We start from the raw sequence: 21,799 nt of genomic DNA on the forward strand, positions 1-21,799 counted from the left end.
TCAGCTCACTGCAAGCTCCGCCTCCCGGCTTAACGCCATTCTCCTGCCTCAGCCTCCCGAGTAGCTGGGACTACAGGCACCCGCCACCTTGCCCGGCTAGTTTTTTTTTTTTTTGTATTTTTTAGTAGAGACGGGGTTTCAGCGGGTTAGCCAGGATGGTCTCGATCTCCTGACCTTGTGATCCGCCCGTCTCGGCCTCCCGAAGTGCTGGGATTACAGGCTTGAGCCACCGTGCCCGGCTTCAGTTTATACATTCTAAAACAGCACTATTTGGTATCTCAGCACAATGCAGATAGGCCATTAATAAGTAGTGCATTGTTTTCAGCAGGTACACTGACAAGCAAAAGTAAAAGAGCCCATGATGGAGATTAAATACAAGTCAACACCAGCCAAGGACTAAAAAATGTAGCCACCGGAAACACTTTGCTATTGGAGTAAACAAGTGAAGATATACAAATCGGTAACCTATAAGAACATCACTATTTTATATCTTGCTACACTAACTGTTCCTTATTGTGATCATGAGTTGGCAAGGAAAGTTATTATTGGCTGGGCACAGTGGCTCATGTCTGTAATTCCAGCACTCTGGGAGGCCGAGGTGGGCAGATCACTTGAGGTCAGGAGTTCGAGACCAGCCTGGCCAACGTGGTGCAACCTCAACTCTACTAGAAATACAAAAATTAGTCGGGTGTGGTAGTGAGTGCCTGTAATCCCAGTTACTCAGGAGGCTGAGGCAGGAGAATTGCTTGAACCTGGGAGGCAGAGGTTTCAGTGAGCCTAGATCGTGCCACTACACTCCAGCCTAGGCAACAGAGAGAGACTCTGTCTCAAAAAAAGTTGTTATTAAGACACCCTGTTGCTAAGGCTATCTTTCTTTCCAATACTGGTACTTTTTGGGAAAAGACAAACGAACATACCACTGGTGGGTTTGGCAATATATAACCAAAATTTTTTTAAAAAGGCACTAACCTTTTGGCCAAGCAATCACATTTAAAAAAGAGATAAACATGGCAATGCATAAAGAATTCGCTATACTAATGTTTAGGGCAGTCCTAATAATAGTAAATTTTAGAAAAAATATAAATTTCAGAAAATAGGACACTGGTTAAGAAAACCAGCCACCCAAATGCCAAAATGTCAGGGAGTAATTAAAAATAAGTAACTGTGGCTGGGTGCAATGGCTCACACCTGTGAACCCAGTACTTTGGGAGGCTGAGGTGGGAGGATCACTTGAGACCAAGAGTTTGAGACCAGCCTGGGCAACATAGCAAGACCCCATCTCTATTTAAAAATATAAAAAGGCCAGGCGCAGTGGCTCAAGCCTGTAATCCCAGCACTTTGGGAGGCCAAGGCGGGCAGATCATGAGGTCAAGAGATCAAGACCATCCTGGCTAACATGGTGAAACCCCATCTCTATTAAAAATACAAAAATTTCATCCTGGCTAACACAGTGAAACCACGTCTCTACTAAAAATACAAAAAATTAGCCGAGCGTGGTGGCGGGCGCCTGTAGTCCCAGCTACTCAGAAGGCTGAGGGATGAGAATCGCTTGAACTCGGGAGGCAGAGGTTGCAGTGAGCTGAGATTGCACCACTGCACTCTAGCCTGGCAACAGAGCAAGACTCTGTCTCAAAAAAAAAAAAAAAAAATTAAAATATAAAAAGAAAAGAAAAAAAGGAACTGTGTTATTGACACAAAAATGTGCCTTTAATATATTCTGAATTTTTAAAAAGACTTCAAAAGCAGAATACTCATTTTTGTTTCAAAGTAGGTATATAAGTATGTACTGAGATATAATAGACAAATTCTTCATTATGGGAATCCAGTAGACAACTTCTTTCTTCAACAGATAAAATACAGTGATACTTTTTTAAAAGAGAGAGGGAGCAGAAAGAACCTATATATTAAAAGAGACTTAAGAAACATCAAATTACCATGTATGAGCTTTATGGACCCTATATTTAAAAATTTAGGAAACAAATGGAAAAATTTAAACAAAATTGGACAATAATAAGGAATTATTATTTTGGGGGAGTTTAATTATGGTATTATGATAACGTATTTTTTAAAGTCGTTAATATTTAGAAATATGCAAATGTTTATGGTTGAAATGACAGAATACCTAGAATTTATTTCAAAAGAGTGCAGAAAAGTGGGTAAGTAGATGAACACAGAAATGAAACAAAACTGGCTATGAACTGATCATTGTTGAAGCTGAGTGTTGGGTATATGGAGATTCATTATACAAGTCCCTCATCTAAAAAATATGTTTGAAATGATTTATAATAAAAAATTTTTTGCTGGGTATGGTGGCTCACACCAACATTCCCAACACTTTGGGAGGTCAAGGTGGGAGGATCACTTGAGGCCAGGAGTTCAAGACCAACCTGTGCTACAGACGCTGTCTCTACAAAATTTTTTTTAAAAATTAGCCAGGCATGGGGCCAGGAGCAGTGGCTCACACCTGTAATCCCAGCACTTTGGGAGGCCGAGGCGGGTGGATCACCTGAGGTCGGGAGTTTCAGACCAGCCTGACCAACATGGAGAAACCCCATCTCTACTTAAAAAAAAAAAAAAAAAAAAAGAAAGTTATCCGGGTGTGGTGGCACATGTTAGCCAGGAATAGTGGCACATGCCTTGTAGTCCTAGCTACTTGGGAGTCTGAGGTGGGAGGATCACTTCAGCCCAGGAATTCAAGGTTGCAATGAGTTATGATCATGCCACTGCACTCCAGACTGAGAGAGACTCCATCTCTTTAAAAATACATTTAAGTTTAAGACAGACTAGTTATTTTATATTAAGGAATTCTTCATTGATTTAGGCATGATAATGACATTGTGACTATGATTCCCAAAATATCCCAATCTAAATGTTAGAGAATGTACTCAACTATTTAAAAGATAAAATTTTAAAAATACCTGTAACCTTTCTGACTCAGTTGTGGGAACATCAAAGCAAACACCCTAAAAGCAAAACAAAGCAAAACATTTTAAATTACATGCATATGTGTGTTGATTTTTTTATTTTACTAATAATGCATGACTCAGTGGCTGTTTAATATATTTTCTAAATTTAAAAAGTTAACTAAACACATTATCCAATAAGAATTTACAACTACTGCTAAGAAGCTAGAGTATTCTCTAGAAGAGTTTGTGTAGACACTGTATGTTGTTCCATGTGCCCTGTAAAATGATCCTTCTAATAAATTTCTTTTAAAATTTAATGACAGAAAGTTTCATTTATAAAGAGCTGCAATAGGCCAGGCGTGGTAGTTCATGAATCCCAGCACTTTTCGGAGGCCAAGGTGGACAGATTGTTTGAGTCCAGGAATTCGATCGAGACCAGCCTGGGCAATATAGGGAAAACCCCATCTCTACAAAAAAAAAAAAAATAGCAAAAATTATCCAGGTGTGGTGATGCATGACTGTAGTCCCAGCAACTCGGGAGGCTGAGGTGGGAGTGGGAGGATCACTTGGGTCTGGGAGGTGGAAGTGGCAATGAGCTGAGATCACGCCACTGCACTCCAGCCTAGGTGACAGGGTGAGACCCTGTCTCAAAAAAAAGAAAAAAGCTGCAATATTTATTAGATAAGAATTATATAACCCAAGATGTTTCTTCCATGGTCTTAGTTGTCAATAAGCTGAAAATTAATTTAACACTCAAGTATAGCAACTAGTTTGGCCTATATGTCTTGTTATTTTTTCCTTCCCCTCTACATTTTTTTCCTGAAAGTATGTATTTGTCTCATACTTGCCCCACATCCTTTTTTTTTTTTTTTTTTTTTTGAGACAGAGTCTCGCTCTGTCGCTCAGGCTGGAGTGCAGTGGCGCAATCTCGGCTCACTGCAAGCTCCGCCTCCCGGGTTCATGCCATTCTCCTGCCTCAGCCTCTCGAGTAGCTGGGACTACAGGCGCCCACCACCACACCCAGCTAATTTTTTGTATTTGTAGTAGAGACGGGGTTTCACCGTGTTAGCCAGGATGGTCTCGATCTCCTGACCTCGTGATCTGCCCACCTTGGCCTCCCAAAGTGCTGAGATTACAGGCGTGAGCCACCGCGCCCGGCCACCACATCCTTTTTAAAGGTAAGTAATATTAAACTTTGAGAGAGATGATTATTTGCAATAAACAATCTAGTTAATAAATTCCAAGCTAGAATGAACCTATACAGTAAAGTTAAATTAATAACATAACATCATTTTTCAAAACCATTAGAAGAAATCAGTCACAAGATTACAGTTTTAATTTTGCTATCTAAATGTATTAAAATATTTAATTCATATCATTAATTCATTAACAACGAAGAGCAGGGCACTTAAAAACTAACCTGCATGTCCTCAAAATTATAGAGCTGCTTAACTACTGCAATCATAAGCTACTTAGTCTTACAAAATAAACACACATGCCAGGTGCAGTGGCTCAAGCCTGTAATCCCAGCACTTTGGGAGGCTGAGGCAGGTGAATCCTTTGAGCTCAGGAGTTCAAGACCAGCCTGGGCAACATGGCAAAATCCTGTCTTTACCAAAATAATAATAATAATAATAATAATAATAATAATAATAATATGGGCAGGGTATGGTGGCTCATGCCTGTAATCCCAGCACTTTGGGAGGGCATAGCACTTAGCTGGGCATAGTGGCGGGCACCTGTAATCTCAGCTACTCAGGAGGCTGAGGCAGGAGAATTGCTTAAACCCAGGAGGCACAGGGTGCAGTAAGCCAAGATTGTGCCATTGCACTCCAGCCTGGGTGACAAGAGTGAAACTCTGTCTCAAAAATAAAAATAATAATACAAAAAGGCTAGGTGCAGTGGCTCACACCTATAATCCCAGTAGTTTGGGAGTCCAAGACAAGAGGATCACTTGAGTCCCAGAGTTCAAGACCAGCCTGAGCAAACAGTGAGACCTCATCACTGTAAAGTAGTAAATAAATAAAATTTAAAAAATAAAAAGAATAAACACATGTACACAACCACATACGGTATGTGGCAGAAACTTAGATAACTTGGGTATCAGATAGTCAAACTGAACAGAATGACTTACAGCTCTAGAGGAATGGGTTACATATATAATGCCCAAATTTATAACTGGAAACAAACAAAGAGAAAACAGTATTATTCACGCCATTAGGCTTCAAAGAGAAAACAAAATTTGCTAGTGTTTGTAAACATTTGGGGTAGTTGATTAAAAAGCTTTTTAATTGTCTAGAAAAGCCTACCATATTTCCTTTCAGGAGGCACATTCTGGTAATCTGAGACACTGCATTACTACTCAGCTTTCTGTTAAGTTCTTTCCAAGCACAGCTGACATCCTGTATTTCCTCTAGGCTTTCCAGAGTCATGGTCACAAATCCCTTGAGGAATAAAAACCACATTATGTTTGGAAATAAATCAGCAGCAGCAGTACAATGAAATTCTAACTCTATAATCCTTCAAGATGTAACTGTGCATTTCTTATAAGCCAAAAGTATATAACACTGCAGCTAAAAAAATTTTTTGAAACTACATTATTAGAAGAATAGTGTTTACAGATAATTGAAAGTACTATCCTATGTATTGCTGCAAGACTCTATTTAATTCTAACCATTATGCTTTAAGAGAGAATTAAGAATTAAGCAAACCAGAGCCAAGAAAGACAACATGGAAGTGAAGAATTAAGGAAATGCTGAGGGAGTCAAAGTCAGCTTGGAGTGAAAACCTTGGCTAGGTGTGGTGGCTCACACCTGTAATCTCAGCACTTTAGGAAACCAAGGCGGGAGGGTCACTTGAGCCCGGGAGTTGAGACCAGCCTAGGCAACATGGTGAAATGCCATTGCTACAAAAAAAAAAAAAAAAAAAAATTAGCCAGGCATGGTGGCGCACTCCTACAGTCCCAGCTACTTGGGAGGCTTGAGCCCAGGAGCCCAGGAGGCAGAGGTTGCAGTGAGCCGAGATTGCACCACTGCACTCCAGCCTGGGTGACAGAACTAGACCCTGTCTCAAATAAATAAATACATACATACATACATACATACATACATACAACATAAATTTCTTTAAACTTTTTTTTTTTTTTTAAAGACAGGGTCTCGCTCTGTCACCCAGGCTGGAATGCAGTGGCATGATCTCAGCTCACTGCACCCTCAACCTTCTGGGCACAAGCAATCCTCTCACCTCAGCCCCACAAGCATCAGGAACTACAGATGTGTGCCACCATGCTGTGCTAATTTTTGTATTTTTAGTAGAGACGGGGTTGCTCAGGTTGGTCTTGAACTTCTGGACTCAGTCTGCCTGCTTCAGCCTCCCAAAGTGCTAGGATTACAGGCATGAGCCACCATGCCTGACCAATTTCTTTAAACTTTTGAAGGACTGTTACATAAGCCAAAATTATTTGTTCTGTAAAGCTTCACTAATTGCAAAAGAATCAACATTAAGAAGATATGGGGATGCATTCAGCAAACAAATATTTATTGAGTGCCCCCTATGTATGTGCCACAGACTGTACTAGGTGCTAGAGATTCAGCAATAAGTAGTCCTTTCTCTCATGGAGAGTAGATTCTAGTGCATGTGCATGTACCTACACCTGTATGTGGGGTTGGGTGGGTACACAGTAAACAAATAAGCAAATATATGGAATATCATATAGTAAGCATCACGAATAGGAATAAAGCAGCGCTTAGAGAACAAAGAGTACAGGGAGGAGTAAGCTATTTTAGAGTGATCAGGAAAGACCTCTCTGGTATATTTGAGCAGAGACCAGAATGAAGTAAAGGAGTAAGCAACATGGTTATTAGAGGGAAAGAACATTCAAGACAATGAAAGTAAGCGCAAAGGCCTTGTGTAATAGTTAAGTTTATGTCTGAGCAAAACCAAATAGGTTAGGGTGTCTGAAATAAGAAAGGGGAGAGTGATAAGAGGTTATATCAAGGAGACAGCAAGAGGAAAAGCCTATAGGACATTCATGATAAAGACTGGATTTTGGTTTAACCCATGAAAGAAATTTAAAGCCACTAACACCCTGTTTCTAAGATATTTAATCAGAGATTAAATGACCCATCTGCCAAAGAGGGATTCTTTATTGGATGAGGGTTGAGACTAAATAACTTCTTAGGTACTTCTTAGCTCAAATCTCAATGCTTTCTAAAGATATATGTTTTAAATACTGTCTTAAGAAGCATTTGGTGGGTTATTAGGGATAGGATATTTGCTCAATGCTAAAGTATCACCCCACAAGTTACTAATTACAGAAAGTAAAATACACCTTTAAAATATGGCAGTTTCCATCTTAAACAAATGCTCAAACTAAGCATTATGAGTACTGGAACAACCTAACATTTTATGCCTCTTGATGTGATGCAGTATGAGGTACATATTAACTATAAAGTACCCTTGCCAAAAATATTTAACCTAAATATAAAAACCAAGCTTTGATATTACTTCCAGTTTAAAAGAGGATAAAGGCAAAAGTTAAATGATGTTTGAAGAGATTTGGACAAATTCAGACAGTGAGATACTATACCAAACAACCGACCTAGACTCTTCACCAAATCAATATCAGAAAAAAATTAAAAAGATGGGAAAACAGTTCCAGACTAAAAAAGACTAAAGAGACATAATACCAAATGTAACATATTTAACTAGATTCTGAATTTTTAAAAAGATACATACAAACAGGTATATGTATACATACGGATATATGGAATGGAGCCCAATAAGTCACTCGAAGCAAAATGACATTTAGCTAAACTATTAACATCTACCAGATAGAAACCATCAGATACCCCAGCTGCATTCATTTGCGCTACACCAAATAAGTCACATCCAAGTGAACCTGCCCTGCCCTTTTTGTTCCCTCCTACCCATCACAGGGATGTGCTGCCCAAAATTAGTCTGTTCTGTTATTTGAAAATCCCACCAGCAGGCTCTAGTCTTACAGATGTCTCCAGGACCAGGCTCGCTAACTCTCTCTCTCCACTCAGACATAAAAGAACTCTTATTTAAAATTCACTTCACCAAGAAACTCCCCTCACTTACACTTGAATAAGTAAAAAATATCTGAGCTACCTGCACCAATGGTTCTGGTGTGGTATGTTTTGGCACGTGATACGAACCTGGTAGCAGGCGAGTTCAGATGGTGTCACACTTACACAACCCCTCCACACACACACAGGCATTTACTTACTTTGCATGCTACTGTGTTAATTGTGCAGAGTCTATTTCTTACTTTGCAGGATTCCATGGAAACTTACAAAATGAAATGTAGGTTCTGGTATACAAGTTTCAGTTAACAAAGGTCTGTGCAAAGTAAGCACTTCCTATATTTCTCTCCAAATACCCAGACAGACATTTTCAGGATAATGAGAAAAAAATGGATATAAACTAAATATTAGATGATAATACAGAACTATCATTACTTTTCACAGATAAGCTTATTAGATTGTGGTTATGTAGCAGAATATCCTTATTCTCAGAGGATGCATGTTGAAATATTTAGGGATGATATCACAGTGTTTCAACTTACTTTCAAATGGTTTAGGAAAAAAATACAGGCCGGGTGAGGTGGCTCACGCCTGTAATCCCAGCACTTTGGGAGGCTGAGGAGGGTGGATCACCTGAGGTCAGGAGTTTGAGACCAGCCTGACCAATATGGTGAAACCCCGTCTCTATTAAAAATACAAAAATTAGCTGGGCGTGGTGGCATGTGCCTGTGGTCCCAGCTACTCAGGAGGCTGAGACAGGAGAATTGCTTGAACCTGGGAGGCAGAGGTTGCAGTGAACCAAGATCGCGCAATTGCACTCCAGCCTGGGCAACAGAACAAGACTCCATCTCAAAAAATATATATATACTTATAAAGTTATAAAGCAAGAAGGAAGATATTGAATGGTTCCTAAAACAAAGAAATGATAAATGTTTAAGACGATGGATATGCTAATGACCCTGATCTGATCCCTATACACAGTATGTATTGAAACATCACTACATACCCTTTAAATATGTACAATTATTACATGTCATATTTTTTAAAAAATTACATATTAAGAGCTCAAAAAGGATATAAAGCAAATGATACACACTATTAACAGTTGAATCTAGGTGGATTGTATGTGGTTACTGCATTATTCTTTCAGTTTTTCTGTGGATTTGAAAAATTTGGAAGAGGTGATTGTCAAAAAAGGATTTATTAGAGAGTAGAAATAAAGAGACCAGTTTCTCATAGAGCAAAACAGTTTTTTCCTGCACAAAAAGCACAGTAATTCACTATACAATATTTACTATAGTTCAATTTTAACCTTTTCCCACTCAAGTACAATTTTCTCACAGATTTCTACCTTATCAGAGGTGATCAAAGATCGTGGTTCGAAGCTTGATGCACCAGAAATGTGGGCTAAAGCTGCAGCCAATGCATCCACTGCCCCTTTCTCTTCTATCAGTCTCTGAGCTGATGGTCGGAAAAAATCAACAGCAGCATAAGAAACGGAAGCCAGAGACCTATGGTTTAAAAATAGTATTCTTGGTCAAGACACAGGGAAAAAATAAAAGATAAGAGGATAAATGGGAAAAAGAAAGAGTAATTTTTTTTTTTTTTTTTTTGAGACAGAGCCTTGCTCTGTCACCCAGTCTGGAGTGCACTGGCCCGATCTTGGCTCACTGCAGCCTCAACCTCCCGGGCTCAAGCGATCCTCCCGCCTCAGCCTTCCAAGTAGCTGGGACTACAGGTGCATGCGCCACCATTCCTGGCTAATCTTTGTATTTTTTGTAGAGACAAGGTTCCGCCATGTTGGCCAAGCTAGTCTCAAACTCCTAAGCTCAAGCAATCTGCCCACCTCAGCCTCCCAAAGTGCTGGAATTACAGACATGCACCACAGTGCCCAGCCACATTTTTATATTTTAATATAACTAAATGTCTGCTGGTAAAACTGGTGATTAAAATTTTCCGCTATTTAAACAGGGAGAGCTTACAGATGAATAGCCTAATACAAAAGAAACAATTATTCAGCAAGTTCAGAAAGCATACCTGATGGCATCCATGCTTTTAGATTTAACTAAATCCATTGTAGAAGGAACACCTACACGTTTAAAAGTAATTCCCTGAAAATGAAAGAGTTACATTAAAGAAAAATGGAAGTCTTTACAATTAATTCCTAAATTAATATTTTAATAGTTCGTTGAATTTCTATTTCTTGGAGTTAAAGATTTCATAGCCCTAGCAGATTAAAAGATCTGTTTTTTTTTTTTTCGTTTTTGAGACAGATTCTTGCTCTGTTGCCCAGGCTGGAGTGTGGTGGCGTGATCTTGGCTCACTGCAACCTCCACCTCCCAGGTTCAAGCAATTCTCCTGCCTCAGCCTCCCTAGTAGCTGGGATTACAGGTGCCTGCCACCATGCCCAGCTAATTTTGGTATTTTTAGTAGAGATGGGGTTTCACCATGTTGGGCAGGCTGGTCTTAAACTCCTGACCTCAAGTGATCTGCCCGTCTCCACCTCCCAAAGTGCTGGGATTACAGGCGTGAGCCACTGCACCCAGCCAAGATCTGTTTTTTTCTAATAAATAATCAATTACAAATTTCAGAAAGAGAAAAATAATTTTTTGAATTGCCCCTTAGTTACAATCACGGAATTTCACTTGTAAAACAAGCCTGATTTAAAAAAAAAAAAAAAAAAAAAGATGTTTAAATCTATCAGCTTTTTCCTTATTTTACAAAGTATATGAAATAGCATATAAAAACACATAAAATTAGGAAAAACTGAAAATTCAGACCACAGAAAACGTACAGTTTCTAAAGAAACTTGTACCATTACTTAAAAGAATCTTAACTATTATTCCAAGACAATCTTTTAGTCACCCATTTACAATGCTGGACTAAGAAGCAGTGAAATCACAATGCACTTCTGATTTTGAAGAGAGAAATTCAAGGAAAAGATGAGAAAGTCAGCTCCACTGTCTTCAAAATAAAAGCTGTATTAAAGTCTTGAAGCTAATATAAATTTAGATCTCCGCAGGCTTCACATCCAAATGCAGCTTAAATTGAGAAAAGTTATGAAGACCTACTTGTGAGAATAATTATAAGAACTCTCTTTTAAGGCACCATTTAGACAATAAGTCTGAAATAATTTAACTCTACTTACTGCTTTTTGTTCCACATATCTTAGTTGACCTCTTTCTCTTGGTTGATAAAAACATATACAAATCCCTGTCCGTCCAGCTCTACCTGTGCGTCCAGAGCGATGGATATAGGACTCAACATCCTAAAGATTATAAGAGGTAATACTTTTTAAAACTCTAGCAAGTTCCAGTTATTCTGGAATCCAAATAATAATGTTAATAATAATATATTTATTTCAATCCTATTGCCCTTTTCAACATTCCAAACAATTATATGTGTGGATTTTGGGGTAAAGGCAATATGATTTAAAACCTTTTAATCCACCTCATCCCAGGTTTCTTTACATGGCAACTTTTTAAAATTCTCTGCCTGATTTTGTTGCTCCATGCTTCAAATCCAAAAAACAGAGTTAATCATCTGCAAAGGTATCAGAATCTGATCAATTTAATATCACACTAACAAAAAATGGCTAAGAGCAAGAAGAGATGACATATTTTTCACATCCCAAGCAATATGTTGTAAATCAAATGGTAATTTATAAAATTGCTCTTATTTTTCCCAAATCAAATCCCATTTCCTACCTGAGGAGGAGAACTTTGAATCACCAGGTCAACTTCAGGAATGTCCAAACCACGGGCAGCCACATTGGTTGCCACCAAAACTTTAAAACTACCTTCTCTGAAGCCCTTTAGTGTAATTTCTCTTTGTGACTGTGCAATGTCCCCATGTAAACACTGGGCATTCTATTTGAGAAAGGGGGAGAAAATTAAGTGTACAGTTCATACTTGCAACTGATAGCACCGCAACATCATCTAGTCTGTGCTCCTTTTGCATGTTTTTAAATCTTATTTTGGTAATTTTAACAACGCATGCTTACTGTTTAAAAAAAGTCAAACATGACAGAAAATATTTAACATAAAATGTAAAAGCTTCCCTAATACTAGCCACTTAGAAATAATTCACTGCTAAAGAGTTTGGTAAATATTCTGTCAGACTTTTTTTTTTTCCCCCCCAGACAGTTTCACTCTTACTGCCCAGGCTGGAGTGCAATGGAGTGATCCCGGCTCACTACAACCTCCACCTTCCGAGTTCAAGTGATTCTCCTGCCTCAGCCTCCCGAGTAGCTGGGATTACAGGTGCCTGCCACCATGCCCAGCTAATTTTTGTATTTTTAGTAGAAACAGGGTTTCACCATGTTGATCAGGCTGGTCTTGAACTCCTGACCTCAGGTGATCCGCCAGCCTCAGCCTCCCAAAGTGCTGGGATTACAGGTGTGAGCCACCACACCTGGCCACTTTTTTTTTTTTAAATACACACATACATCACACAAGCATATACTATGACTTTATGTATTTATTTATAACGTGAGATATTACATAGGTAGGGTTTTGTAACCTACTTTATAAATTTAGTGTATCTTAGCTATCCACATCTACAGATAAAATGCTACTTAATTTTTTTAAACTGTATATAATTTATTCATATGGATCCTACTGATGAACTTTTGGGCTGTATTCAAATTTTCACCTTTAGAAACAATGCCGCAATGGGCCAGGCACGGTGGTTCATGCCTGTAATCCCAGAACTCTGGGAGGCCGAGAAAGGCAGATCACCTGAGGTCAGGAGTTTGAGACCAGCCTGGCCAACATGGTGAAACCCTGTCTCTACTAAAAATACAAAAAATTAGCCGGGTGTGATGGCAGGCACCTGTAATCCCAGCTACTTGGGAGGCTGAGGCAGGAGAATTGCTTGAACCTGGGAAGCGAAGGTTGCAGTGAGCGGAGATCATGCCATTGCACTCCAGCCTGGGGGACAAGAATGAAGCTTTGTTTCAAAAAAAAAAAAAAAAAAAAAAAGAAAGAAACAATATTGCAATGAACAACTTTGTACTTGTATCTCTGGATGCCTCAGTATCTGTATATTTCAGTAGGATATATATCTAGAAGTTGAATTTCTGGGCCAAAAATTATGAACACGTAGCATTTTAACAGAAACTGTATTATAAAAAAAACTGTATTACAAAAAAAGTTGTGTACCTTTTATTCTTCAATACTCTGTGAGTATTTATTTCATCATACCCCACCCAGCTTGTATATTATAAATCATTGTAATCTTTGTGAATTTAATAGGCAAAAATAATTTCCCAATGATGTTTTAATTTACATGTCTGTAATTTTTAGTGATGCTGAACCGATTTATATTAGGTTGATCTTCATCTCTGCTGCAAATTTCCTGGTATTATAAATACACTTCCTAGTATTCCTGGCCACTATATTAAAGTCAAAAAGTTCATAACAATGATCAGGCCGGGCTCAGTGGCTCAGGCCTATAAACCCAGCACTTTGGGAGGCTGACATGGGTGGATCACTTGAAGTCAGGAGTTCAAGACCAGCCTGGCCAACATGGTGAACCCTCATCTCTACTAAAAATACAAAGATTAGCCAGGTATGGTGATGCATGCCTGTAATCTCAGCTACTCGAGAGGTTGAGGCAGGAGAATCATTTGAACCCGGGAAGTGAAAGTTGCAGTGAGCCATAATCACTCCACTGCACTCTAGCCTGGGCGGCAGAACGAGACTCCGTCTCAAAAAACAAAAGTTCACAACAATAATTTAACCCCAACAGTATTTCAGCCTTGGTATCTAAATAGTTTAATGCATACATGAATGAATTCAGTGAGCACTTGCTATCTGTCTGAATTATACCTGGTTCTAGAACATTCATAAAGAAACACGACTCTGGGGCCACCAGCTGACAGGCATCTTCAATAAATATGACGTGTGCTATCACAGGTGTAGGTTCAGAGTGCTACAGGAATACTTAAGAGGGAAATCTAACTCAATCTTGTTTGAGGGGAAAGCAGCCCTGAAGCTGACACCTAACATCATAAGGAACCACTAGGTAAAAGAAGGAGCAGAAGGCTAGGGAGATCCTGGTAGAAGAAATATCATACATAAAGAGTGGGGAGTGAAACCTACAAATATTTGAGCACTGCTGAAACAGAGTGAAAAGGGAGCGGGGGTGAGAGGATAGGGAGAGATGAGATTGGAATAGAATATAAACTTTATCCTGAGGACAATATGAAACAATTGAATGATTATAAGCAGGAAAATATCATGAACATATTAAATTATACGACCGGGCACAGTGGCTCATGCCCGTAATCCCAGCACTTTGGGAGGCCAAGGCAGGCGGATCACCTGAGGTCAGGAGTTTGAGACCAACATGGTGAAACCCCGTCTCTACTAAAAGTACTAAAAAAGTAGCCGGGTGTGGTGGCGAGTGCCTGTAATCCCAGAGACTCATGAAGCTGAGGCAGGAGCTCAGCTGGAACCTGGGAGGCGGAGGTTGCAGTGAGCCGAGATTGTGCCACGGCACTCCAGCCTGGGCGACAGAGCAAGATTCTATCTCTCTCTCTATATATATATATATAAATTTTTTTTTTAGGTTCTGTCACCCACCCACCAGCCTGGGTGACAGAGCAATACCCTGTTTCTAAAAAAGGAAATAAAGAGTTATCAGGGCCGGGCGTGGTGGCTCACGCCTGTAATCCCAGCACTTTGGGAGGCCGAGGTGGGCGGATCACAAGGTCAGGAGATCGAGACCATGGTGAAACCCCGTCTCTACTAAAAATAGAAAAAATTAGCTGGGCGCGGTGGCGGGCGCCTGTAGTCCCAGCTACTCGGGAGGCTGAGGCAGGAGAATGGCGTGAACCCGGGAGGCGGAGCTTGCAGTGAGCCGAGATTGCGCCACTGCACTCCAGCCTGGGTGACAGAGCGAGACTCCGTCTCAAAAAAAAAAAAAAAAAAAAAAGAGTTATCAGTGGCCTCACTAAGGTGGTGGCAATAACCACCTATTACTCCACAAATATATAATGACCTACAACATGTTGGGCACTAGGAATAAAAAAGTGAACAAAAATAAGACTGCTGCCAGGCGTGGTGGCTCACGCCTGTAATCCCAGCACTTTTGGAGGCCGAGGCGGGAGGATCACGAGGTCAGGAGATCGAGACGACAGTGAAACCCCATCTCTACTAAAAATAGAAAAAATTAGCCAGGCGTGGTGGCAGGCGCCTGTAGTCCCAGCTACTCAGGAGGCTGAGGCAGGAGAATGGCGTAAACCTGGGAGGCGGAGTTTGCAGTGAGCCGAGATTGTGCCACTGCACTCCAGCCTGGGCGACAGAGCAAGACTCTGTCTCAAAAAAAAAAAAAAAAAAAAAAAGAAAAGACTGCTTCTGTCCTCATAGTCTTCATATCCTGGTCAGAAAGATGGACATTAATCAAATAATTAGGCACACAAATAAATTTAGACAATGAATGTAATGGATGATGCACGGGTCTAAGAGGCAATGAGGCTTTATAAGAGGACAACCTGACCTAGCTTGGGGCAAGAAAGGATTCCCTAAAAAGTGATGCTTTGGACTGAGATCTGAAGAATGAGTAGGAGTTGTTAGGCAAGGTAGACTACAAATTCAAGAGCTGACCAGCATTGTGGCTCATGCCTATAATCCCAGCACATTGGGAGGCCAAGGTGGGAGGACTGCTGGAACCCAGGAGTTAAAGACCAGCCTAACAGCCGTGCGAGGTGGCGGGTGCCTGTAGTCCCAGCTACTTGGGAGGCTGAGGCAGGAGAATGGCGTAAACCTGGGAGGCGGAGCTTCCAGTGAGCTGAGATTTGGCCACTGCACCCCAGCCTGGGTGACAGAGCAAGACTCCGTCTCAAAAAAAAAAAAAAAAAGACCAGCCTAGGCTACATAAGGATATACCACCTCTATAAAAAAGAAAAAGTTAGCCAGGCGTAGGGGCACACACGTGTCATCCCAGCTACTTGAGAGGCTGAGGGGGGAGGATCACTTGGTCCCAAGCCGTTGAGGCTCCAATAAGCCATTGCGCCACTGTACTCCAGGCTAGGGGACAGAGTGAGACCCTGTCTCCACCCAAAAAAAAAAAAAAAAAAAACAAAAACCATGGCATGTATGGAGTGTGTGCACAAAATGAAAAACTGAGAGGGAAGTATAAGATGAGGCTGGAAAGGTAAGTAGGGGCTACACCATAACTGAATTCAAGAACTACTAGTTGACGAAATTGCAAGGACATACTCAAGGGAGTAGAAATTATGTATAAAGGAAAGAGATACATTATACACGATTCTCAGATTTTTAGATTCTGCAACTGGTATAAGAAATAAATGGAGGCTGGACACGGTGGCTCCTGCCTGTATTCCCAGCACTTCGGGAGGGCAAGGCCCGTGGATCACCTGAGATCAGGAGTTTGAGACCAGCCTGGTCAATGTGGTGAAACCCTGTTTCTACTAAAAATACAAAAATTAGCCAGGCATGGTGGCGGGCACCTGTAATCCCAGCTGTTGACGAAATTGCAAGGACATACTCAAGGGAGTAGAAATTATGTATAAAGGAAAGAGATACATTATACACGATTCTCAGATTTTTAGATTCTGCAACTGGTATAAGAAATAAATGGAGGCTGGACACGGTGGCTCCTGCCTGTATTCCCAGCACTTCGGGAGGGCAAGGCCCGTGGATCACCTGAGATCAGGAGTTTGAGACCAGCCTGGTCAATGTGGTGAAACCCTGTTTCTACTAAAAATACAAAAATTAGCCAGGCATGGTGGCGGGCACCTGTAATCCCAGCTACTCAGGAGGCTGAGGCAGGAGAATCACTTGAACCCGGAAGGCAGAGGTTGCAGTGAGCTGGGATCACATCACTGGACTCCAGCTTGGGCAACAAGAGCGAAACTCCATCTCAAAACAAGAAAAAAGAAAGAAAGAAATGGACCAGGCTGCTTTGGGAGGCCGAGGTGGGCGGATTACTTGAGGTCAGGAGTTCCAGACCAGCCTGGCCAACATGGCAAAACCCTGTCTCCACTAAAAATACAAAAATTAGCCGGGCATGGTGGTGCATGCCTGTAATCCCAGCTACTAGGGAGGCTGAGGGAGGAGAATCACTTGAACCCGGGGGCGGAGGACGGACTTTTCAGTTAGTCGAGATCACACCACTGCACTCCAGCCCCCATCTCAAAAAAAAAAAAAAATGAGGCCGGGCGCAGTGGCTCACGCCTATAATCCCAGCACTTTGGGAGGGCAAGGTGGGCGGATCATGAGGTCAAGGGATTGAAACAATCCTGGCCAAAATGGTGAAAAACTCGTCTCTACTAAAAATACAAAAATTAGCTGGGTGTGGTGATGTGCACCTGTAGTTCCAGCTACTCAGGAGACTGAGGCAGGAGAATCGCTTGAACCCGGGAGGCGGAGGTTGCAGTGAGCCGAGATCACACCATTCTACTCCAGCCTGGGCGACAAGAGCGAAACTCCATCTCAAAAAAGAAAAAGAAAGAAAGAAATGGACAAGGCTGGGCACAGTGGCTCATACCTGTAATCTGAGTACTTTGGGAGGCCGAGGTGGGCGGATCACTTGAAGTCAGGAGTTCCAGACCAGCCTGGCCAGCATGGTGAAACCCCGTCTCCACTAACAATACAAAAATTAGTGGGGCATGGTGGCACACACCTGTAATACCAGCTATTGGGGAGGTTGAGGCAGGAGAATCGCTTGAACCCGGGAGGCAGAGGATGCAGTGAGCCGAGATCATGCCACTGCACTCCAGCCTAGTAAAAAAGCAAGACTCCGTCTTAAAAAAAAAAAGAAATAAACAGAACACTTTAAACCATAGGAGACAGAATCCAAAAATACTATGTAGCTGGCTGGATGGCCAAGGGTAAGGAATAAATTCAAGAGTGATACACAAATTTCTGGTTTAAACAACGGATAATGCTGGAGACAGACTGCGTATAGGAGTGTAGAAAGTTAATTAATTTAGGTTTAGAAACATACAGGTTGGTGTGTCTGTAGCCAGTAGGTCTAGTATTCTTGAGGCAGATCCCAGTGAGAAAAAGATTTGCCTATCATTAGCGTATACTCAATAACTGGAGCCATAGGAGTGATTAGATCTATCTATACATATCTATACTTCTATATTCCTATACTAATTGACTCCTTGCTTCAAGAAAATAAATGCAGTATGCAAAAATGCTTTAAATAAACTTTTTTTTTTTTTTTTTTTAAATAAAACAGAGACGAAGTCTCACTATGTTGCCCAGGTTGGTTTTAAACTCCTGAGCTCAAGTGATCCTCCTGCCTTGGCCTCCCAAAGTGCTGGGATTACAGACATAAGCCATCGTGCCTGGCACATCTAAATCTTAAAATGGTACAAAAGAAAGAAATGTTTAATACCACCTTTTTAATTTTATTTATTTATTTTGGAGACAGGGTCTCACTCTGTCACCCAGGGTGGAGTGCAGTGGCATGATCATTGCTCACTGTAGCCTCGACCTCCCGGACTCAAGAAATGCTTCTCACTTCAGCCTCCTCAGTAGCTTGGACCACAGGTGTGTCCCACCACACCTGGGCAATTTTTTTATTTTTTTGTAGAGACAGTCTCGCGATGTTTCCCAGGCCGCTTTTGAATGCCTGGCCTCAATAAATTTTCCTGTCTTGGCTTCCCAGGGAAATTCTTTTAATTTCAAAAACATCCTTTTATTATTATTTTATTTTATTTTAATTTATTTTATTTTATTGAGACACAGTTTCACTCTGTCTCTTAGGCTAGAGTACAGTGGTGCACAATCTCAGCTCACTGCAACTGCCACCTCCTGGGTTCAAGTAATTCTCGTGCCTTAGCCTCCCAAGTAGCAGGGATTACAGGCACGTGCCACCAATTTTTGTATTTTTAGTAGATGTGGGGTTTCACCATGTTCGCCAGGCTGATCTCAAACTCCTGATCTCAAGTGATCTACCCGCCTCAACCTCCCAAAATACTGGGATTACCGGTGTGAGCCACCAAGCCTGGCCTTATTCATTTATCTTTAAGAGATGGAATCCTGCTCTGTTGCCCAAGCTACAGTGCAATGGCAAAATCATAGCTCATTACAACCTCAAAATACTGGGCTAAGAGATCCTCCCACCTCAGCCTCCTGAGTAGCTAGAATCGCAGGCATGAACCATGGCAGCCGGCTCAAAAGTATCCCTTTAAATAGGAAGCTTAATTAATACAATTTCCATAACACACTTTAAGATGCTTAATTTATGCATAAGACTCCCTTTAAAAATATATCTACTATATAAATGAAATGCCCACGCTAGTCTCAAATTCCTGGGCTCAAGCAATCTTTCTACCCTGGCCTCCCAAAGTGCTGGGATAACAGGCATGGGCCACCACACCTGGCTAATATATATATATTTTTTTAATTTACTTTTTCTTCACCAAAAGCAGATACTTGAAATACCACTTCGTAAGAACAGGACAATATATATACATAAGTATGTGTACATATGTACGTAGGTACAAAATTATGCTAGTAAGTAGCACAACTAAGATTTAAACCCCAATCTGACTCCCAAGTCTGTGCTATTAATCACTATTCTTTTTTCCTCCATGAAAAATATGTAGAATAAGAATCAGATCCATGAGGAACGCCAATATTTAAAGTACAGACAAGAATACAAAAAGATCAGCAGGAACCGGGAAAGGTTAGCCAAAGAAGAAAATAGACCTGCGTGGTTATCATATAACCCAAGTTAAGAAAAATATTTCAAGAAAAGAAACACCCAATTTTTGAAAGAAAGTTATAAACAAATATACTTTAAATAAGTTGGACAGTTTTTCATAGTGAATTTTTCAATTGCAACACAGGTTTTTTTTCTCATGCCTTTAATCCCAGCACTTTGGGAGGCCAAGGTGGGAAGACTGCTTGAGGCTAAGAGTTCAAGAACAGTCTGGGTAACACAAGGAGATCCTGTCTCTACAAAAAATAAAAAATTAGCCAGGTGTCGTGGTGCATGCCTGTAGTCCCAGCTTGTTGGGAGGCTGAGGTGGGAGAATCACTGGAGCCTGGGAGATTGGGGCTGCAGTGAGTCATGATCACACCACCGCACTTCAGCCTGGGTGACAGAGTAAGACCCTGTCTAAAAACAAAACAAAACAAAACAAAACAAAAAAACACAGGGTTTTTTTTACTTGATAATTTGTCCTAAGAGGAACATACTACATTCATAGTATCAGCGATGGTTTCCAGGTCTCCAACTTTTGAGTAATTTTTTTTCCAAACGTGTGTGTGTGTGTGTTTCTCTCTTTGTGAGAGACACAGACTGTTTAACGATTCATTCATTCATTCAGAGAGGGGGTTCTTGCTGTGTTGCCTGGGGCTTAATAGATCCTCCCGCGGCAACCTCCTGAGTAGCCGGAATTACAAGTGCACAACCAAACCCAGCTGTTTAGAATTTAGAAGACATTCGTTTCTGGGGGAAACCAAGTAAAATCTGACTTTTTACAAGTAAATTACAATTTTAAACTAAAAAAAAAAGCAACTATTCAGGTTCTCTGGTTAATCCATAAAATCCCATATAACTCATAATGAGATACTACTAGTATGTTCTACCTAAATAGAAAAGTCACCCAGCAGAATGGAGAATAGAGAATTCCATTCTCCAAATCACAGAAACAGATTATTGTCCACTGAAAGGAGAATTCTCCCCCAGCCTTTGTAGCAAGGCAATTTCTTCAAGATTAAAAAATGGCTTCTGCAAGACAACTGCTACTGAGTATTTTAAAGCAATGAAAAGAAAAGTAAATCAATTACCCTCTACCACTCTTTCACTATTTAGCAAATATCTGTTTATAGAGGACTTTATTTTATTTTATTTTTTTTTTTGAGATGGAGTCTCACTCTGTCGCCCAGGCTGGAGTTCAGTGGCGTGATCTCGGCTCACTGCAACCTCCGACTCCTGGGTTCATGTCATTCTCCTGACTCAGCCTCCCAAGTAGCTGGGACTACAGATGCCCACCACCACGCCCAGTTAATTTTTTCTATTTTTCAGTAGAGACGGGGTTTCACCGTGTTAGCCAGGATGGTCTCGATCTCCTGACCTCATGATCCGCCCGCATCGGCCTCCCAAAGTGCTAGGATTACAGGTGTCAGCCACCGCGCCCGGCCTTTTTTTACTTTTTTAAGAGACAGGGTCTCACTTTGTCGCCCAGGCTGGAATGCAGTGTCATGTTCATAGCTCACTGCAACCTCTAACTCCTGGGCTCAAGCAATCCTCTTGCCTTAGCCTCCCAAGTAGACAGGAATAGAGGAACATGCCACCACACCTGGCTAATTTTTTTTTTTTTTTTTTTTTTTTGAGACAGAGTCTTGCTCTGTTGCCCAGGATGGAGTGCAGTGGTGCGATCTCGGCTCACTGCAACCTCCACTTCCCAGGTTCAAGTGATTCTCGTCCTTCAGCCTCCCAAGTAGCTGGGACTACAGGTGTGCACCACCACACCTGGCTAATTTTTTGTATTTTAGTGGAGGCCGGGTTTCACCATGTTGCACAAGGTGGTCCTGAACTCCTGAGCTCAGGCAATCCACCTGCCTTGGCCTCCCAAAATGCTAGGATTACAGGTGGGGGCCATTGCAGCTGGCCCTGGCTAATTTTTAACTTTTTATAGAGATGGTGTCTCATTATACTGCCCAGGTTGGTCTCAAACTCCTGGCCTCAAGTGATCCTCCCACATCAGCCTCCCAAAGTACTAGAATTACAGGCATACCTGGCCTATACTGGACATGTAAACATCAAAGCTAATGCTATACAATTAGTTAAAATGACACAGAGGAAGACAGTGACTTTGAATCTCTAGTTCCCACATAACACATATCAACTAGG

The 21,799-nt window shown here is 41.1% G+C and overlaps 2 protein-coding genes across 6 annotated transcripts in view; both read right to left on the reverse strand.

Moving 5' to 3' along the window:
• DDX21 (DExD-box helicase 21) overlaps positions 1–21,799 on the reverse strand; it is a 156,966-nt gene that overhangs the window by 40,588 nt on the left and 94,579 nt on the right. The gene's annotated exons all lie outside the window — the stretch shown is intronic.
• DDX50 (DExD-box helicase 50) overlaps positions 1–21,799 on the reverse strand; it is a 140,446-nt gene that overhangs the window by 1,142 nt on the left and 117,505 nt on the right. For all 5 annotated transcript variants that reach the window (XM_050805222.1, XM_050805219.1, XM_050805223.1 and 2 more), the window contains 6 exons: positions 11,662–11,823; positions 11,103–11,222; positions 9,992–10,065; positions 9,306–9,465; positions 5,216–5,350; positions 2,919–2,963 (listed from right to left, as the gene is read on the reverse strand). In XM_050805222.1, the coding sequence (XP_050661179.1) occupies positions 2,919–2,963; positions 5,216–5,350; positions 9,306–9,465; positions 9,992–10,065; positions 11,103–11,222; positions 11,662–11,823 (696 nt within the window). The remainder of the gene's footprint in view (positions 1–2,918; positions 2,964–5,215; positions 5,351–9,305; positions 9,466–9,991; positions 10,066–11,102; positions 11,223–11,661; positions 11,824–21,799) is intronic.

The sequence above is a fragment of the Macaca thibetana genome, chromosome 9, assembly GCF_024542745.1.
Source record: "Macaca thibetana thibetana isolate TM-01 chromosome 9, ASM2454274v1, whole genome shotgun sequence".
Classification (NCBI taxonomy): domain Eukaryota; kingdom Metazoa; phylum Chordata; class Mammalia; order Primates; family Cercopithecidae; genus Macaca; species Macaca thibetana.